This window comes from Podarcis gaigeae (assembly GCF_964106915.1).
Source record: "Podarcis gaigeae genome assembly, chromosome: 7".
Lineage (NCBI taxonomy): Eukaryota > Metazoa > Chordata > Lepidosauria > Squamata > Lacertidae > Podarcis > Podarcis gaigeae.
This window is the reverse complement of record NC_139683.1, coordinates 80,562,199-80,579,832: the sequence shown is the minus strand read 5'-3', so window position 1 is coordinate 80,579,832 and position 17,634 is coordinate 80,562,199. Positions and strand designations below refer to the sequence as shown.

Sequence of the window (17,634 nt, the reverse complement as noted above, 5' to 3'; positions counted from 1 at the left end):
GTTAAACATTAAAAGCTTCACTAAACAGGGCTACCTTCGGATGTCTTCTAAAAGTCTGGTAGTTGTTCTTTTCTTTGACATCTGGTGGGAGGACGTTCCACAGGGTGGGTGCCACTACCGAGAAGGCCCTCTGCCTGGTTCCCTGTAACCTCGCTTCTCACAGACAGGGAACTGCCAGAAGGCCCTCAGCGCTGGACCTCAGAACGATGGGGATGGAGACGCTTCTTGAGGTCAATCCCCCACCTTTGCAATACCAGGATGGCTGTTGTTGTTACTATTATCATTATTGTTTATTCAGTTTACATCCCGTCCTTCCTCCCAAACGAGCACTACATTTGCACCACTTGAAACAGCTTACAGCAATTAAAATACTGCATCCACAAAAGCAATAATATTAAACAAAGCAATTTAAAAATAAAAACAGGCACAGCAGATAAAACCCCAAAGAGAGCTTACCATATAAAGCATCCTATGTTGGCAAGAAGGGGCTCCAAACAAACCTCAGAGGGCAAGGTATTCCATAGCCTGGGTGTGGCCACTAAGTGTGGCCCTTTTTCTCTTTTTTTATCTGTTTCTGAATAAACCAGAGGTAGCTCACAGTGAATGCCCTCTCTGCCAGATCTTAGACATTGGGCAGGCTGGTACAGGAATAGGCGGCCCCTAAGGTATCTAATAGGGACACGGGTGGCGCTGTGGGTTAAACCACAGAGCCTAGGGCTTGCCGATCAGAAGGTCGGCAGTTCAAATCACCGCGATGGGGTGAGCTCCCGTTGCTTGGTCCCTGCTCCTGCCAACCTAGCAGTTCGAACGCACGTCAAGAGTGCAAGTAGATAAATAGGTACCGCTCCAGCGGGAAGGTAAACAGCGTTTCCGTGCAGTGCTCTGGTTCGCCAGAAACGACTTAGTCATGCTGGCCACATGACCCAGAAGCTGTACGCCGGCTCCCTCGGCCAGTAAAGCAAGATGAGCGCCGCAACCCCAGAGTCGACCGTGACGGGACCTAACAGTCAGGGGTCCCTTTACCTTTAATGTATCTAATAAACTGTATCAATAAATGTATTTGCTCTTGGGCTTCAGCAAAATTTGCAAACTCTTAATTGGAAAATAAAAGGTGGCGTATCAACCAGCGTAGGGAAGTTGGAAGATTTATTTGGCTGGGAGGAAAGTGTCAAACAGAGGCCCTGGGAATGTGTTTCTTTGCTGCTGCTGCTGCTGCTGCTGCTGCTGCTGCTGCTGCTGCTGCTGCAACAACAAATCATACGTTTTAATTTTTCACAGATGTATCAGTCAGAAACTGGAGCTCTAACAGAAGAAGATTTAAGTTGCATTTTAAAGACTGCCATGGGTGTTTCAGATCTTAATGTGTCAAACCTATTCAGAGCTATAGATGTCGACGAAAGGGGGAAAATTACATACGGTGAGTTCCGTGCTATGATTTTAGAAAGCCGCAGACAATGGGGAACTTTTGTGTGGTGGCCAGGCATGTCCCAGGGAAAAGAGCAGCTGCCTGGGGGCAAGTGTGACAGGTTCCTGGCCATTGTGTTTCATGGGAAGGGCTGTAGCTCAGAGTTTACGTCCCAGCTTCAAACCCAAGCATTTCCAAGTGGGAATGCCTATGTCAGAAACCCTGAAAAGCCAGTCAGGGTCAATATGAAACAGCTTCCTGTGCTCGTTAATGGGCTTCCTGGAATGTCTGTATATAGGGACGGAATGTCTGTATATTATTTCTTGTTTATGTTTTCCTCCAGCTTGTATGGTTGGCACCCCCTTCACCCCTTTGATCCTTACAGCAACCCTGAGAGATAGTGCATGGCCCAAAGTAATCCAGAGAGCTCTCAAGCCAAATGGAAATTTGAACTTGGATCAGTCCAGTCTTAGTGCAGCACACTAACGCGGTCCATGCTATGGTTACCAGTAGCTAAAGGTTCCATTCTGTTCTATGATCAGTGACCTTATGCTGCAGTGTTGGGCGCTGTGGTCTAAACCACTGAGCTTCTTGGGCTTGCCTATCGGAAGGTTGGCGGTTCAAATCTGCGTGACAGGGTGAGCTCCCCTTGCTCTGTCCCAGCTCCTGCCAGTTTGAAAGCACACCAGTGCAAGTAGATAAATAGCTACACCTGTGGCGAGAAGGTAAACGGCGTTTCCTTGCTCTCTGGCTTCTGTCACGGTGTCCCATTGCACCAGAAGCAGTTTAGTCCTTCTGGCCACATGACCCGGAAAGCTGTCTGCGGACAAACACTGGCTCCCTTGGCCTGAAAGCGAGATGAGCGTCGCAACCCCATAGTGGCCTTTGACTGGACTTAACCGTCCAGGGGTCCTTTACCTTTTACCTTTACCTAATGTAATAAACCGACCTGTCAAGAAAAGGCCAACACGAACAAACAAACTATTGCTTAAAGCTCAAGGAGGTGGGGAGGGGAGGAACATAGTGTAGTTCTGCAAATCATTTTGAGTTCTTAGCAAATGTTAGTGTTGCTCAGGGAAAACCCATTGAAACTAATGAAAATGACTATCCTGTGTCAGTGGGTCTACTCTAAATATAATTGAATTGGGTTCAACCCTATGGAAAATGCTCTTAAAGTTTGGCACGGGAGACTTAGTAACTAGTAGCCTACTTAGTACTTTTATTGTCTTGCAGTCTCCTTGATTTCGTAAGTAAAACACTTAAAATGTATGCTTGCTTTTATTAATTTCTAGAGGATTTCCACAAGTTTGCCGAAATGTATCCAAACTTTGCTGAGGAGTATTTATATCCCGATCAAATGGAGACTGATAGCTGTCCAGCTCCTAACGGTTTCTGTACAGACTTCAGCCCAGAAACTACTGAAGACAGAAGAAATCACCTGCAGAAGAAACTGAATTGATGTTAACAATTCCAGCGTCCTCTTCTGGTGAGAGGAGCGTGTCCTGTCTTGGGCTCGTCATAGTCACACAACTATGTAATCTGAAGTATGTGAGGGGTGTGTAAGACAGAAATGTGTGTTTTTTTTTTTTGTGTGTGTGTGTGTGTGTGTGTGTGACACAGAGAGAGAGAGAGAATATTTTGCTGCATTAATGAGCATCTTCAGACTTCCTGTTTGGAAGATCTTGGTTTTTTCCATCAGCATCTTGGAAAGTAAAGAATGTAAATGAACTTTTAATTTGTGTACTTAAAAAGAAGATGCTTACATATTTATATTCCATTGTTTAGTTCCATGTACTAAGTGTCCTACAAAGTGTGCATGTGTAAAGAATACTGTAGCTCCTATGGTGTTAAGTGCACTTCGGTGATTAGTGTTATTCCTGTTTAGGGAATTGTTTGGGTTCAAGTTCCGCTTTCCTTCTTCATGTGAAGACACAACTATTTACTGCTGACTGTGGTCACTGGTCTTCTGAACAAGGCTAGCTCAATTTAGCCCTTTTGTTTTCATTTCAGCAAACAGTTAAAGGAAGAAAAGTATGCAAAAATATTTTTAACTAAGGAATTTTTAAAATTATTTTTCTTGTAAGAGGACTTTTTTGCCATTCAGTTCATGGTAGTATTAAAAATTGGAAGGGTGTGGTTGTTCCCTGGGTTGTGTGCATTCTGTTCTAAAAGCATGAAAAAATCTGCACCAAGTAACATAAATTCAAAGAAAACTGAATTCCAAGGTTTATATAAACTAGATAAACTTCCACATTATATATAGTTCTGCTTTTCCTGAATGTGGGCAATGACCAAAACAACTAAATAAATGAGGCAGGTGTGAGAGAGACTGAGGCCCAGTGTGATGTAGTACTTGAGAGTGTTAGCCTAGCGCCAGGAAGACCTGAGTTTGAATCCTGGGTCAAGTCACAAAGCTCACCAGTTTACCTAGGGCCAGTCACACTCTCAGCCACACCTGCCTCACAAGGTTGTTGTGAGAATGAAATGGACCGGAAGGAACCCTTGAGTTCCTTGGAAGAATGGTGGGATACAAATTGCCCCTGACCTCTGGAAAGTCATATTATTCCCACTATAAAAAGCTGCTGAGATTTCAGAGCCCACATACTGTCACATTTATCTTCACATCTTAAGGGCCAGAAATGTTCATTTTAAAAAAAGGGAAAAAAAGAAAGCTAAAATTCTCAGGATGCTGAATACTGCCCTAAATTCAAATTTATTTAATTATTGGGTATGAACACAGAACACACACAGCCCTGGTCATATTCCTGCCTTTTCTGTTGTATTTCACTTAGGGTTTTTTAGCAGGGGATAATTAAACAAGGTATATTTTAAACAGCTTCAATGGATTTGGCTTTTTGCACAGAAGCAACACAATGCACAATGGAGACTGAACAGGCATAAAATAAACCATTTTTAACACCAGAAAGCCATCAGTTCTTGTGAACTGCCCTGAGACCTGTGGGTAGAGGGAAGTATACAAATTTAATAAATAATAATAAAATAGTCCCTCATAATCACCCACAGATATCATAAGATTTGGTTGTACACGTTTTCAGAAAGAACGCTTGGTAACATCTGACTCCATATTTTTTTACTATCCCTGCCTTAGTGACTTTTTCATTGCAAGATGCTTTTCAAATCAATGTATTGCCTCAAATGGTCACAAAACCTCATTGTTCTAAAATGTGTTCTCCTACAGTCCACAGCTTTTCTACAATTAAAAACTGGACATTAAAAAAAAGATATGGTATAAATTACTGTATTACATCAGCTTTCTAACCCCCTTTTAATGTATACAGAGATCAAAAAGAAGAGGACAAATGCACTTGGAGGCGTTTTATCTATGAATCTGCTTCCTTCCAAAATGCTGTTGGGATCACATAATTTTGAGCAGCTATTTAGGTTGTTATAGGTTTGGAAGAGAATTTTTTTGCTCCTCAAATCAAGAAGTTGCACACATAGTTTCAATGAGACTTGCCATTATGTCAGTAAACGTTCCACTGGTATTCATTTGAACGGCGATTCTCCGTGGCCTGAGAACGGTCATTGGTTGGGCAATGGCTCCATCTTGGAAACAAAGACAGGAGTGGAACTTCAGAGAAGTAGACAGCTCCCACAATCCACTTTGCAAACTTGTGTTGTCATCAGAAAATGTCAGAATCCTTGGTCTGCATCAAAGTAGCCTCAAGTTAACAGAGCATTGAAACTTGATCAAAAGTGTATAACCTGAATGGCATTGTGCCCTATCTGAAGAAGAAGAAGAGAAGAAGAGTTTGGATTTGATATCCCGCTTTATCACTACCCTAAGGTGTCTCAAAGCGACTAACAATCTCCTTTCCCTTCCTCCCCCACAACAAAAACTCTTGTGAGGTGAGTGAGACTGAGAGATGTCAGAGAAGTGTGACTAGATCAAGGTCACCCAGCAGCTGCATGTGGAGGAGCGGGGAAGCGAACCCAGTTCACCAGATTACAAGACTACCACTCTTAACCACTTGCTTCTCCTCACTGCAGTACTGCCTGCTTTCTGGACTCCTAAAGCTACATCAAACTACAGGGAAGTGAATCAGCTTTCTTTTGCTACAAAGCAGTCCACCATTTAATTTCCTTTGCCATTGCAAACACACATGCATGCCAAAATTATACAGGTCTAGTTTCAAATGTGTGAGCTTCCTTTTACATCTCATTTATTCAAATGTCAATTATGTTGTCTGAGAGTACAGCATTTTTTTTTTCTGGCTTTCCAGCAGGAAAAGTCTTTAGGGTTGAAAAGTTTGCTTGGTGAAGGCAGGGCACAAAGCACTGGATAGCAAATCAATGCTCATTGTCACTTTCACCGTAAGTGAAAGTGACAATGAGCATTTTCACTGACCAGTGGACTTGAATGTACTAATCCTAGCATTGCACACCCTGTCACTGAAGGCTTGCATCCAACGGAATTGCCACTCTTGGCAGGTCTTTGAAGGGAGACCTGTACTTTTGAATCCAGGGTCCACCCAACACATGGTCAGCAGAAGACAGCAAGAAATGTGCACAGGAACGTGTCTGTTATATGCTGTTGCCCACTGGAACAAGAGAAGTGCTAAATGAAAGCAGTGGTAGTGATTTTTGGCCCAGACTGTGATTCTTCCAGGAACATTACACCTGCCTTTTTGAAAGAGGCCAGAACCTTGATCTTCGAAGTCTAGAGAGAGCAACATCATACCTGTTGAGGTTTCAAGAAGCATTCCAAGATGGACCAGCTGTCGAATCAGAGACAGGTGATTCTTGCCTAGGTTTACAGGAATCCCTGGGTCTACAACCAAGGAAACCAAGTCAAAGCTATGTCTCAATGGGCCCAAGTCAGAGTGGTACAGCTAATAAGGAGATTGCCCTGGAAGCAGAGGTGAGCCACCATGCAACCATACTCTGTGTGGAGGTCTGAGGTGCTGTAGCCAAGTAGAAAGGAAGAGCCCAGTATTGAAGATGATTCTGGTCAAATGAAAACTACAGATACTTCCTGTGATTGCAGTGAATAGGGATGTGCAGCTATGTTTCCTGAAATCTATGGGCACTAAGAAATACAGTGTTTGGATACAGTCTTAGGTGGAGGCCAGAGATTGCATCCATAACTTATTGTAAGCGACCCACTGGTTCTGGAACTTGAAATCTAGCAAAGTCATCCAGGACTAGGCATCCTTCTTTGGCAGCAAATGAATATTGAATGGGTGGGGAACCTTATTTGTTCTGAGCCAACATTGGCAGTTGGGTAGGACTTCTCACCTGTCAGTCACGCATTATGATGTCACGTAATTGACAGTGTCCTGCCCACTTGGCAAAATTCTTATGCAGGGATTATGGAAGTGACAAACAGGGGAGGAAGAAAGAATTGTTTAGCAAGCAAAGGCAATGCAGGAGTTCTCCTGAGCTCTGTCTTTGCTTGCAAATCATACTTTTCTCCTCTCCCCCACAGGGGAAGGGGAGAAAGTTGCATTTTGCAGCAAAGACAGGATTGCCGGAGAAGTATTCAGCTGCAACAGGGATGAGGGGAGAAAGAAACTGTGTGAGAGAAAAACCTAAACTGCACCAGAAAAGATAGAAAGAATGCCACAGGTAGCTGGGGAGGAGATAAAGAGACAAGATAATGAAGAAAGGAAGAAGAAACCAGTGAATTATAATCCTGAGGAGAATAAATGAATGGGAGCTCGAAGGAATGCATCCTGCTTCAACAAAGGTCGGAGCAAACAGGATTGTTAGAGGTCCCTGCTTCTATCAAGTTTTTGCTCCTACTATTCCCCACCAGGTGGAACTGTTTCCCAAGCTGTGATATTCTCAGGTCATGGAAGAATCTCCTGGCTTTTCATTGATCCGTCTTATTTCCCGCAAAGCTTTTCACTCTCTGATCTTGCCTTTCATATGCCTGACTGCACATCCAGCTGCCACATATTTCCTCACCCTCCACTCTGGGTGCTTCCAAACTAGGGTTAACTCTAGAATTGCCTCTTTCTGCCCACTCACTTTTTATCAGGCACCTGCCATTAAAATGGTTGTGCTGCCTTTTCTGTACTTATTCCATTTCCCTTTTTGGAGCTCGCAAAATCCCAACTTTTAGAGGGGAAGGAACAAAACAGCAGAGCAATCTCTAGCCTTAGAATACCTTCGTATTTTATTAAATTTGTATACCGCCCTTCCTCCATAGATCTCAGAGCAGTTCACAGTATAAAAATTACAAGATTAAAACACAAGGCTACTCTTCCATCCATTTCAAGAGCTGTAGATTTGACATGTGCAGTTAGGTTACCATCACATCACATGGGCACACCTTCAGTGTTACTTTTCCAGTTGGTGCCATTTTAGCAACATGGTTTGCTGTTTTTTACTCTTTTATGCTGATGCAGTCTTTTGCTTTCAAGCATTTTAATGCATTCGTAAATTGTGTGTTTAGGTCCATTGTTACAACTCCACTCAGAAGGCTGTTGTGATGTTCACAGTTGTGGACAGAACATAGCAGGGTACACCCCCTGAAATACAGGAATATGCAACTGTCCCTTACGGGGGTCGAACCTGCGACCTTGGTGTTATCAGCACCATGCTCTAACCAGTTGAGCTAACTGTTCTACCCCTTAGAGTGTAGGAACCTAGGAGCAATGCTGCATGTAGAAAAGCAGTGATTGAACAATGCTAAAAGTAAACACTAGCGGTGTGAAAGCTCCCATTGTGCCATGTAATTTCTGACTAATACACAACATGCACCATATGAAATGCTATGGGAGAATGCCCCCTGCCTGTGAATGACTAGAGCAGATATTTGTCTTCTCTCGATGGCAATACCATGAAGAATAGAGACATCGTCATCGTATTTTTAAAAGATTAATTTCATTCTGAAGAGATATCAGACTTCTGGTTTATTTACATGCCTGCTCTATTCAGAGACTAATTTTCCTATTCATTGTGGGCAGAGATAACAGAGCCTATACGAAGCCTGAACATTGTGCAAATGGCCCTATTGAAGCTGGTGGGGTGGTGTATTTCAAAATTGGGACCAAAGAACCAAGGACACTTTCGTTGTCGTTAAGAGCTGTTATGATCACTTCAGTCCAGCTGCTGCTCGTGGGAACAGCTTTTGATACATTTCAGCTTGTTTGTGGGATAATGACCATAATATAGAGTCCTACTTCGGTAAGTTAAGTGTCAACAGCATTTTTATACTGCCTACTGTCATTTAAATGAATTTTAATGTGGGGATATTTTTTTCATAACTTTCAGAAGCATAAAGGTTTTTACATAGAGTAACGCCAGGAGCTGTTGTGCTATCAAGTTAGGTGTTTTTTTAGTTTCGTTTTGTTTCGTTTCACTATTGATCCTCTTCTGAAGAATTGCTTTAACCTCAGCAATCTCCAGGTCTTGCAAGGCATGTGGAGAAGTAGGTGCTGTAAAGAACAAGAACAAAACAACCCTGTAATCCTCCTCATGGAATGCCTTTAGAAGTTTCACAGGTAAATTCCATATAGAGTCTGGAATGTGTAGTATCTTTTACCTGAAAATTAGGTGGGTAAGATGGGATTAGGAAAAAGGCAGACGAAGGCTATTTTCAATAGGTTCCCTATGCTATTAGCCCTGGAATGATGCCTATTCTCCCGTCTTTCCCACTTTGCCAAATTTATATAGGAATATGACGGCATGTGTAATCATTTGCGTAAATTTATCTTCGTACGATCTCAGCCAACATGTTTCATGTGAATTTGGGTCAAGTGAGTTGCATTAAATCCCACTTCTTGAATTTGAAGGATTAGATTGCAGTGCTCGATACTCCCATTGTTCAAGGTGCACTTTGCAAAAGGGAATTTCATTAGCGCAAAAAGTTTATGAGCTCTGGGTGCAAGCACCTGAGATTTCAGATTAAAACTGCAGAGTGGAATGAAAGGAAGACCTTTTTCTGCCTCTCCATTTCCAGCTGAACTCTCTGAAAACTGTAGAAGAGACTTTCTTAAGAATATTAGGGAGGTGGGCAGGGGAAGGAATAGACCATGTGAAAAGCGAACATAATATTTTAGCTGCAGTCCATTCATTTTCAGCTTTGTATTCTTGTTATTAAAAAGTGCACCTAGACAGTCCGCTGTTGCACCCATAACCTAGGTTTATGGTGCCATTGAGCTCCTAGCTTTCCTATCTCAGTTTCTAACACTGTTAGATTGCCTCCTGAAAGCAACAGGTTTTAGAAAAAAAAACAACCTGGTTTTAGAACCAAGTTTTAGGGAAAAAAACCTCAGAGTTCCAGCTACCCTGAGAGTGGCGGGGTGATTCCTTGCTAATAGCGTTCTCTGAAGTGTCCATCCTTAGGTAGCCAAATTAGCACCATCCAAGCACAAGATGGGAGGGTTGCAGAAATAAAAGCAACAGGAACCTAAAGTAGAATGTAGCATCCTTACTGTCTACAGAATGCTCTGCATTTGTGGTGGAACAGAAAATCGGGGTGGGTAGGATGGAATTTAGGAAAGGGTGTCAGTGGCAGAAACCCTGAAAAGGAACATTCCATCCTGCAATGTTTTTTCGGAGGTCCAGCTCATAGTTTAAAACTCTGTAATAAGCTGCCAGCGCCATTTCTTCAGCAACACCCTTTATCTCATTCCTTCTCCCTCCCTTCCTCCCACATCTCCTGTTAGCTTCCCTCGGTTCTCTCCTCCAAAGGTTTGCTGGTTAAGCTGTGGGGTTTTTTCCTTTGTCTCTGGTTTTGCTTTTAAAAGCATCAAGGCTCAGGCTTGCCTGGGAGCCGCCCATTCTGATCGGGAAGGTTGTTGCCTTCATACCTTGTGTGAGATCTGGTTATGCTTGCTCTCTTTATTACTGTATTCCTTCAAATGTCTGTCTTTGAACAAAAGCTCTCAAAGCTGACACCTGGGAAGTTCCTGCTAAAATTAAGCAGAGCCCAGAGAAAGAGTATCAATAGGAGTATAGCATCTAGATCAAGGGAAGTAATAGTGCCACTGTATTCTGCTCTGTTCAGACCTCACCTGGAGTACTGTGTCCAGTTCTGGGCACCACAGTTCAAGAAGGACACTGACAAACTGGAACGTGTCCAGAGGAGGGCAACCAAAATGGTCAAAGGCCTGCAAACGATGCCTTATGAGGAACGGCTAAGGGAGCTGGGCATGTTTAGCCTGGAGAAGAGGAGGTTAAGGGGTGATATGATAGCCATGTTCAAATATATAAAAGGATGTCACATAGAGGAGGGAGAAAGGTTGTTTTCTGCTGCTCCAGAGAAGCGGACACGGAGCAATGGATCCAAACTACAAGAAAGAAGATTCCACCTAAACATTAGGAAGAACTTCCTGACAGTAAGAGCTGTTCGACAGTGGAATTTGCTGCCAAGGAGTGTGGTGGAGTCTCCTTCTTTGGAGGTCTTTAAGCAGAGGCTTGACAACCATATGTCAGGAGTGCTCTGATGGTGTTTCCTGCTTGGCAGGGGGTTGGACTCGATGGCCCTTGTGGTCTCTTCCAACTCTATGATTCTATGAAAGAACCTTTGGGTTAAACAGTGAGGGGCTGACATGGTAAAAAAGGCATTTTGCAGGGAAGTTACAAGTTGGAATATTTTGTGTGTCAAGGGTCTGCTGTACATATTTAGCAGGTTTGCTTGCGATGCTTAAACCATGGTCTAGCACTTTGTGCATTAGCCTGGGCTAGCCTAAGCGAAGTCTCAAGCTTACACACTCATCTTTCCTCTTCCTCTCACACGGCTGGGAGAACTTCTGCTGCTGCTATCAGTGTTCTGGTGCGCCATGATGTATGACCCAAGAGCCATGATTGAAAGAAAACTCTGGATAAGCTAAGCCAGCTAGCATCATAAAGCATGGTTTGAAGTTAACTTGGCTTTAAACCACAATTCCCAGTTCAAGCATAACAACAAGCAAGCATTTGTGGAAACAGAGCTAAGCATGGCAAAAGTTCTCTTGCTTGAGCCAGGAAGAGAGCTGAGCTTGTGAACCAATGTGCGTAGTGCTAATTGCAACTTAGTTTTTGGCTTTCTGTTTTAAAAGGGCACAAACTTAGATAGCTGGAGCTTTGTTTAGGTTGTGTGGAGTCATGCAGTCCTAATCTGTCCAAGCTTGGCAGGTACAAGTTTAACAGTGGAATAGAATTCATTGGCTCCTTTTGAGGCATCAGAATAGCTTCCAAGTGTAGATGACATTTAAAAACACTCCTTTCCATGCAAAGCTGTAGTGAAAGGGTAACTGAGACACAACTGATCAGGTTTGCATAGCATCATTTATTCTTTTTTTTAAAAAAGCCCATATAACAAGTGTACAACATGACCACTTCTTCATGTGTTATATGTTTCCCCCATGATCAAACGGTAGTCCTAATAAATTACTACTTTGCTTTGTAGTAGCACAGAAGACTCAACTGTATCTGGAGTCAGAGGTATTCAAATATGGGAAGTTAAGGTAAAATTGTGCAATACAGCTGTCTGCAAAATTAACTTGAGGCCTAACTTTCTGTAATTTTATTGATGAAATCACCAGTGTGGTTTATCAAAGGAATCTCAGTGTGCCACACATATTCTTCTATTTCAGATTGGGAAAAAATCGATAGGGACAAATAATTAGATGGATAAGGCAAAATATGATGCATCAACATTTTCCATTTATCACAACTGAATTATCTAATTGCAAGGTTACAGCGCAAAGTTACTGTGGCATTGATTTCTCAAACATGACAATATCTATTTTACTTCTCTGTATTAAACATAGTTGTTGTAAGAACACTTTACTTTCAGATCAAATCCATTATCTGATGCTTCCCCACGCAAGCCTCTTGCTAAGAAAATTATCAAACCAATTGAGGTAAACAAATTTAGGGAAGATTATCTCACAAAATGGAAGGATTAAACTGCTTCCAGTGCTCTTGCCTTCCTGCTATTTAATTAGAGGCTTTCTGCTTAAGGCAATAAATGTCCAGATAAAAGTGTGTCAGTGGCAGTTTGTGATGACAAACTTCAGTACTTCAGAACAGGGAGAAGTAATAGTTTCTCAACATTTCTAAAAGGGCAAAACCAGTCTAGGATGAATTTCAAATTTGGATTTGACTTTTGCTCTCTGATTTAGAAGCTAGTTGCTTTTCAGACAATCAAAGCTGATAGGCTTTGACTCTCATTGTGGTTTCTCATCATTGTCAGTCAATAAAATCTGCAGAAAATGGATTCCTTCCTTTAAAAACAAATGAGCAAGGATAAAACTTTTAAAATATCTGTTGGCTTCTATTTTGAACTAGCAGTTTCTGGTTCAAAATAGAAATGTTTCCCATGCTAAAGAACTCAATTGGTTTTTTTAAAAAAAAACATATTTCTGTACTTAAAAGAAATGTAAATATAGGGTTTCTGTCCACTGAGCTCATTGCAACACTTTTATTGATGTCTTCTTCATTTACGCATCTTTTGACATTTAAATATTATGGACCTCATCATGGACCTCTTACAGGCCCCTACTGACCTGTATGGCTTTTACACATTCTGCCCCCCTGAATAAACACAACGTCTGGTGTGAACAATAATAGTCTATGCAAGATTAATTCGAACCATAGTGGAATTGTCACAGATCAGCACCAATGAGTGTTCTGAACAAGCTATTCCGCCTCCTAGTTAAGAGTTTCAAATATACTTAGTCCAGCAGCTTTCTCCTTTTGTAAGGGTTTGACATCAAGCTTTTTACATGGTAAAGTTTTCTTGAAGTGCGGCATTTTTTGCTCCTCCTGGTGACATGAACTTATGAACCACCCCCACATGAAACTTTTAATGATGGATCTTCTGTGGTCTTTATAAGATAGAAATTTCTGGAGGAAAGGTTGTGTAGAATTCTGTCACAAGGATACCCTTGCCGCCTCTCAAAAATTCAGAGAAGTGGGGAGCATTTTAATACTTGGCTTAGTGCATAAACTGATATTTTAGCAGCATGCACAGTGCATTTTTGAAGCGGCTACTACATGGTTTCTGGTCATCCCTCTCTAACCTTTCTTTTCAAAATTCGGTAATGAAGTTCAGCAGTGCTTTTGGCACCAGCAAGCCACTATAAGCTTCCCAAGCGTCTTGACTATTCGACTTTAATGGCTCTAATATCACATTGCAGCACTGAGGCCAAGGGCCAAGTCTAGAGAGTGATTGGGAATCCTGAGCTCATATTGTGGGTTGTAAGGCATCCATCTTGAATCTCTTTTCTCAGACACTGCTTTTATTCCAAGTCTACCTCCTTTTCTGTAGGCATCTGTGTTCTCAATTTTACTGTTGCTGAAAATGAGGAGGAAAATACCTCTGCTAAAATAAAAACATGGAGCCTCATCTTTAAGCCTATAAAGGTTCAAGGACGCAAGTGATGTTTAGAAACTGTTCAGGATCCAATTAATCTCATTACTAGTTCCACATTTATCCAATGGCCTCTGGACTCGTGTTTCTTAGGCAGCAGTTTCTACCCGCCTCATGCTGTCTGACAAATTGCTTTTGAAATTTAGAGTTTGTGATGTGATATTAGTTAGGGTGGGAGTCTTCTGTGCATAGGGAGCAAGTAATAAATTTAAGTCACAGCCATAATTTTGTTTTCCTAAAAGCATCTAATGTAGAAATGGGACCAAAACTGAATCAAACAATGTCCATGCTGACAAACTGCTAGAAAACAAAATATCTGACTTTACAAGTCATTTCAAAACATGACACATATATTTTTAATTCCTGTCAAACATGAAAAATGTATTTCGGGTGATGAGAGTGTAAGAGTAAAAATCTTGAAAGCTCTTAATATACATATTTTCCACATATCTCACCTTATACTGTGAAAATCAATCTGTACACTTTGTGAAGAGCAGAAGTATAAAGAAGCCAGCATTTAGTTTCAACTTTCTAATTAAAAAAATGGGAGAACAAATATTCTTGTATAGATAAGATTTCACAAGTAATAGGATACATTTAAGATGTCAGATTGCGGTAGCTGGTGAAACATTTTTGTGTTCTGTTTACATCGACTACTGTTTTTTCTATGATTATTTTTAGGGGAGTAAAAGCGTTTTAAAGTAATAATTGTTATACCTTAGAACTTTAATATGTAACTAGCTCCTCTTAAACAAGCTCTGAAATTCATAATTTAAGGACCAAGGTAACTACATTTGTGGTCTTACACATCTACTAGCTTTGTATGAAGTACTTTATAACTTAAAAGTTACAGCAGTTTATTAAACTATCTCCAAGATTGTTGCAGTGGGGTCATTTTCTATATCTTTTTGTATCTCCTGATATCTGCATAGCCATTATGGACAAAAATTATTTTGAGGGGGACTTCAAAACATTGAACCATTATTTGATGTTTTTAAACCTTTTAAAATTATTGTGAATACAAAATCAAACTGTAGTGTCCTGTTTATATATATTGTCTAGCATTACTACATTTGTGATATTATTATTTTTAACATAATTAAGTTTGGAGAAAAAATACTAGTCTCTTGAACAGGTCAGTCTGGAGACTTCTTTGCTACTGTGATATCCATTGTGGACCACTGCCTAAAGGTGCGGGGGAACGGGACTCTAATTGGACCAATAACCTTTGCTGATATGACAATACCTTTATCCTATTTGTGCTATGATGAAGAAATTAATATGTTTGACTTTAGCAGCAATTAATCCGCGCTGTGGTCTAAACCATTGAGCCTCTTGGGCTTGCCAATCAGAAGGTCGGCGCTTCGAATCCCCGTGATGGGGTGAGCTCCCGTTGCTCGGTCCCTGCTCCTGTCAACCTAGCAGTTCGAAAGCACGTCAAAGTGCAAGTAGATAAATAGGTACTGCTCTGGCGGGAAGGTAAACGGTGTTTCTGTATGCTGCTCTGGTTTGCCAGAAGCGGATTAGTCATGCTGGCCACATGACCCGGAAGCTGTCTGCGGACAAATGCCAGCTCCTTGGCCTATAGAGTGAGATGAGCACCACAACCCCAGAGTCGTCCGCGACTGAACCTAATGGTCAGGGGTACCTTTACCTTTACTTTACTTAAAATCAGCGATATACATTCCATGGCAATCAGTCCTACTGAATCAAGTTTTTCTGTGTTTAAAGCGAGATAAAATAACTCTGGGGGCAGTTTTCTAATGCTGTATCTTTGCGTATTACGCATGATGTATTGTACTGATTTAAGCTAAGAATCCTGGAACCAACATTTCTGATACAGAAGTACCTTTTCCACTTGAGTTTTTGTTGTGTACATGTACAAAGGCAATTGTTTCCATGATAAAATAAATGGGATTAACCATAGTTCAAACAAGAATATACTTTGCCTAGCTGGATTTACAGTCACTTGTAACGTCAGCAAATAAATGCTTTCGATGAGGACAGTATATCAGCTGTTACATCAACACAATGATGTCATGTAGCCGTTGCACTGGATTGGAGTGGAAGCATAGACATTTATCAGTGCTGAAATGTTTCATTTCATTGTCTACTGAAATCATCTTTCAAAGAATGTTACTTTTTTGTACAATGTCTCAAGTTTATATAGTCTGACTGTACCTGATATCAGTACTATTCACCAATTTCCTAAAGGAAATACCTCACTTTGAGCAGTCTCTCTTTTTGTAACTGTCAAGTGAGTGGAATTCTGTGTCTTCGTTACTGATTGTAAAGTGCTATAAACTGAACCAAGCCAAGGAACAAAATAATAATAATGGCTTTTAATGGTTTACCGTTATGAGACATGCTGATTTCCTTAAAATAAATCTGGTGTTTGTTTTTAAACGTTAGGAAAGTGTCTTATTTCAAGATTTTGTCTGTGCACTATAGAATCACTGCTCATTTTGCCTGGTTGGGTTTCGCCCCCCCCCCTCCCTTCTGACTGGCTTTCTGTAAGCTGAATTTTTAATATGGAGACAAATTAAAAGAACAGGGGACAAGCAAAGTATTTGGCTTTCATTAGTATTTTTTATGTTGTAGTGGGATGTCTTTTTAAGTGGGCCACCAAAAAAATGAGAAAATGGATAGTAGTCTGTTGGTCTATTCTGAATATCACTTAGTTGACATTAACTTAGTTGTGTTTATTAATTTAAATGGGTCTACTTTGAGTAAAATTTAGTGGCCTACCACCCTATGTATGGGGAGCTATTATACATTTGGTAGGACTCTCATTGTTCCACATCAGCGATAAAAGGGGAAAGGGAGACACAAGTTAAATTGTGAAGATGTATGTTTCTGATCTCAAAATCACAGCACAATCTGCTGGTTTATTTTAGTGCGCATGCACCCTGTCCAGATTTGCAGCAGAAACTGCGGGGGGTACGTCTTGGAGGAGAAATGATGAGCTTATATAGATTCATTTGTACAAAACTAGGCATGAGTTCTTGCAAGTGAACACAAAGATGGGGCCTGGTTCTAAGCTGTCAAAAATATTTCTTCATCTACAAACACCCTAAAACCAGTGCTTTTTTTCTTTAAAAAATATTTAGGTGCCAGAATATTGGGATTGTGGGTGCCTGTCTTCATTTCAACAGAAGCAACAATATTTCAAGTTGCTGGTGGCACTATACACTAAGTCTTCATTTGCATATAAACTAAACAGATGTAGATAGCCAAGTGGGAAATGGAGTTATGCAAGCCACTGAGTTTTTGGACGATTGCTGCAGGTGCACATCAAAGCCTGTCTTTATACTCATGAGGACTGAAAACTTGCTTTGAAAGAAACAAACCTCGTTTGAGATGTCATCTGTTTTTTAAGGTCACTGGATTTGGTAGCCCATATATATATATATATATATATATATACACACACATTCTCCAGTCAGTCAAGAACCCGTAACTGGGAAATAGCATCCGATGCAAACCTTCCAACATGCATTGAAAAATCAGTTCCATCAGACGCCAAGATGCACGTGGGCGTAACCTTGTCCACAGACACACAGGTGGAAAGGGAAAAAAATAACACCTAATCCTCTCACCACCACCACCCCATGGGCGAGCATTTAATACTTGTTTAGTCGTGTCTGACTCTTCGTAACCCCATGGACCAGAGCACGCCAGGCACTCCTGTCTTCCACTGCCTCCCGGAGTTTGGTCAAACTCATGCTGGTAGCTTCGAGAACACTGTCCAACCATCTTGTCCCCTTCTCCTTGTGCCCTCAATCTTTCCCAATATCAGGGCTTTTTCCAGGGAGTCTTCTCTTCTCATGAGGTGGCCAAAGTATTGGAGCCTCAGCTTCAGGATCTGTCCTTCCAGTGAGCACTCAGGGCTGATTTC

General features: G+C 41.3%; 1 protein-coding gene across 1 annotated transcript in view; it reads left to right on the top strand.

Moving 5' to 3' along the window:
* Positions 1-16,142, top strand: part of LPCAT1 (lysophosphatidylcholine acyltransferase 1) — a 55,851-nt gene extending 39,709 nt beyond the window's left edge. The window contains exons 13-16 of the mRNA XM_083749716.1: positions 1,279-1,417; positions 2,698-9,593; positions 9,624-10,318; positions 10,900-16,142. Coding sequence (XP_083605842.1) covers positions 1,279-1,417; positions 2,698-2,864 — 306 coding nt within the window. The 3' untranslated portion in view covers positions 2,865-9,593; positions 9,624-10,318; positions 10,900-16,142. The remainder of the gene's footprint in view (positions 1-1,278; positions 1,418-2,697; positions 9,594-9,623; positions 10,319-10,899) is intronic.
* Positions 16,143-17,634: the final 1,492 nt, after the last annotated feature.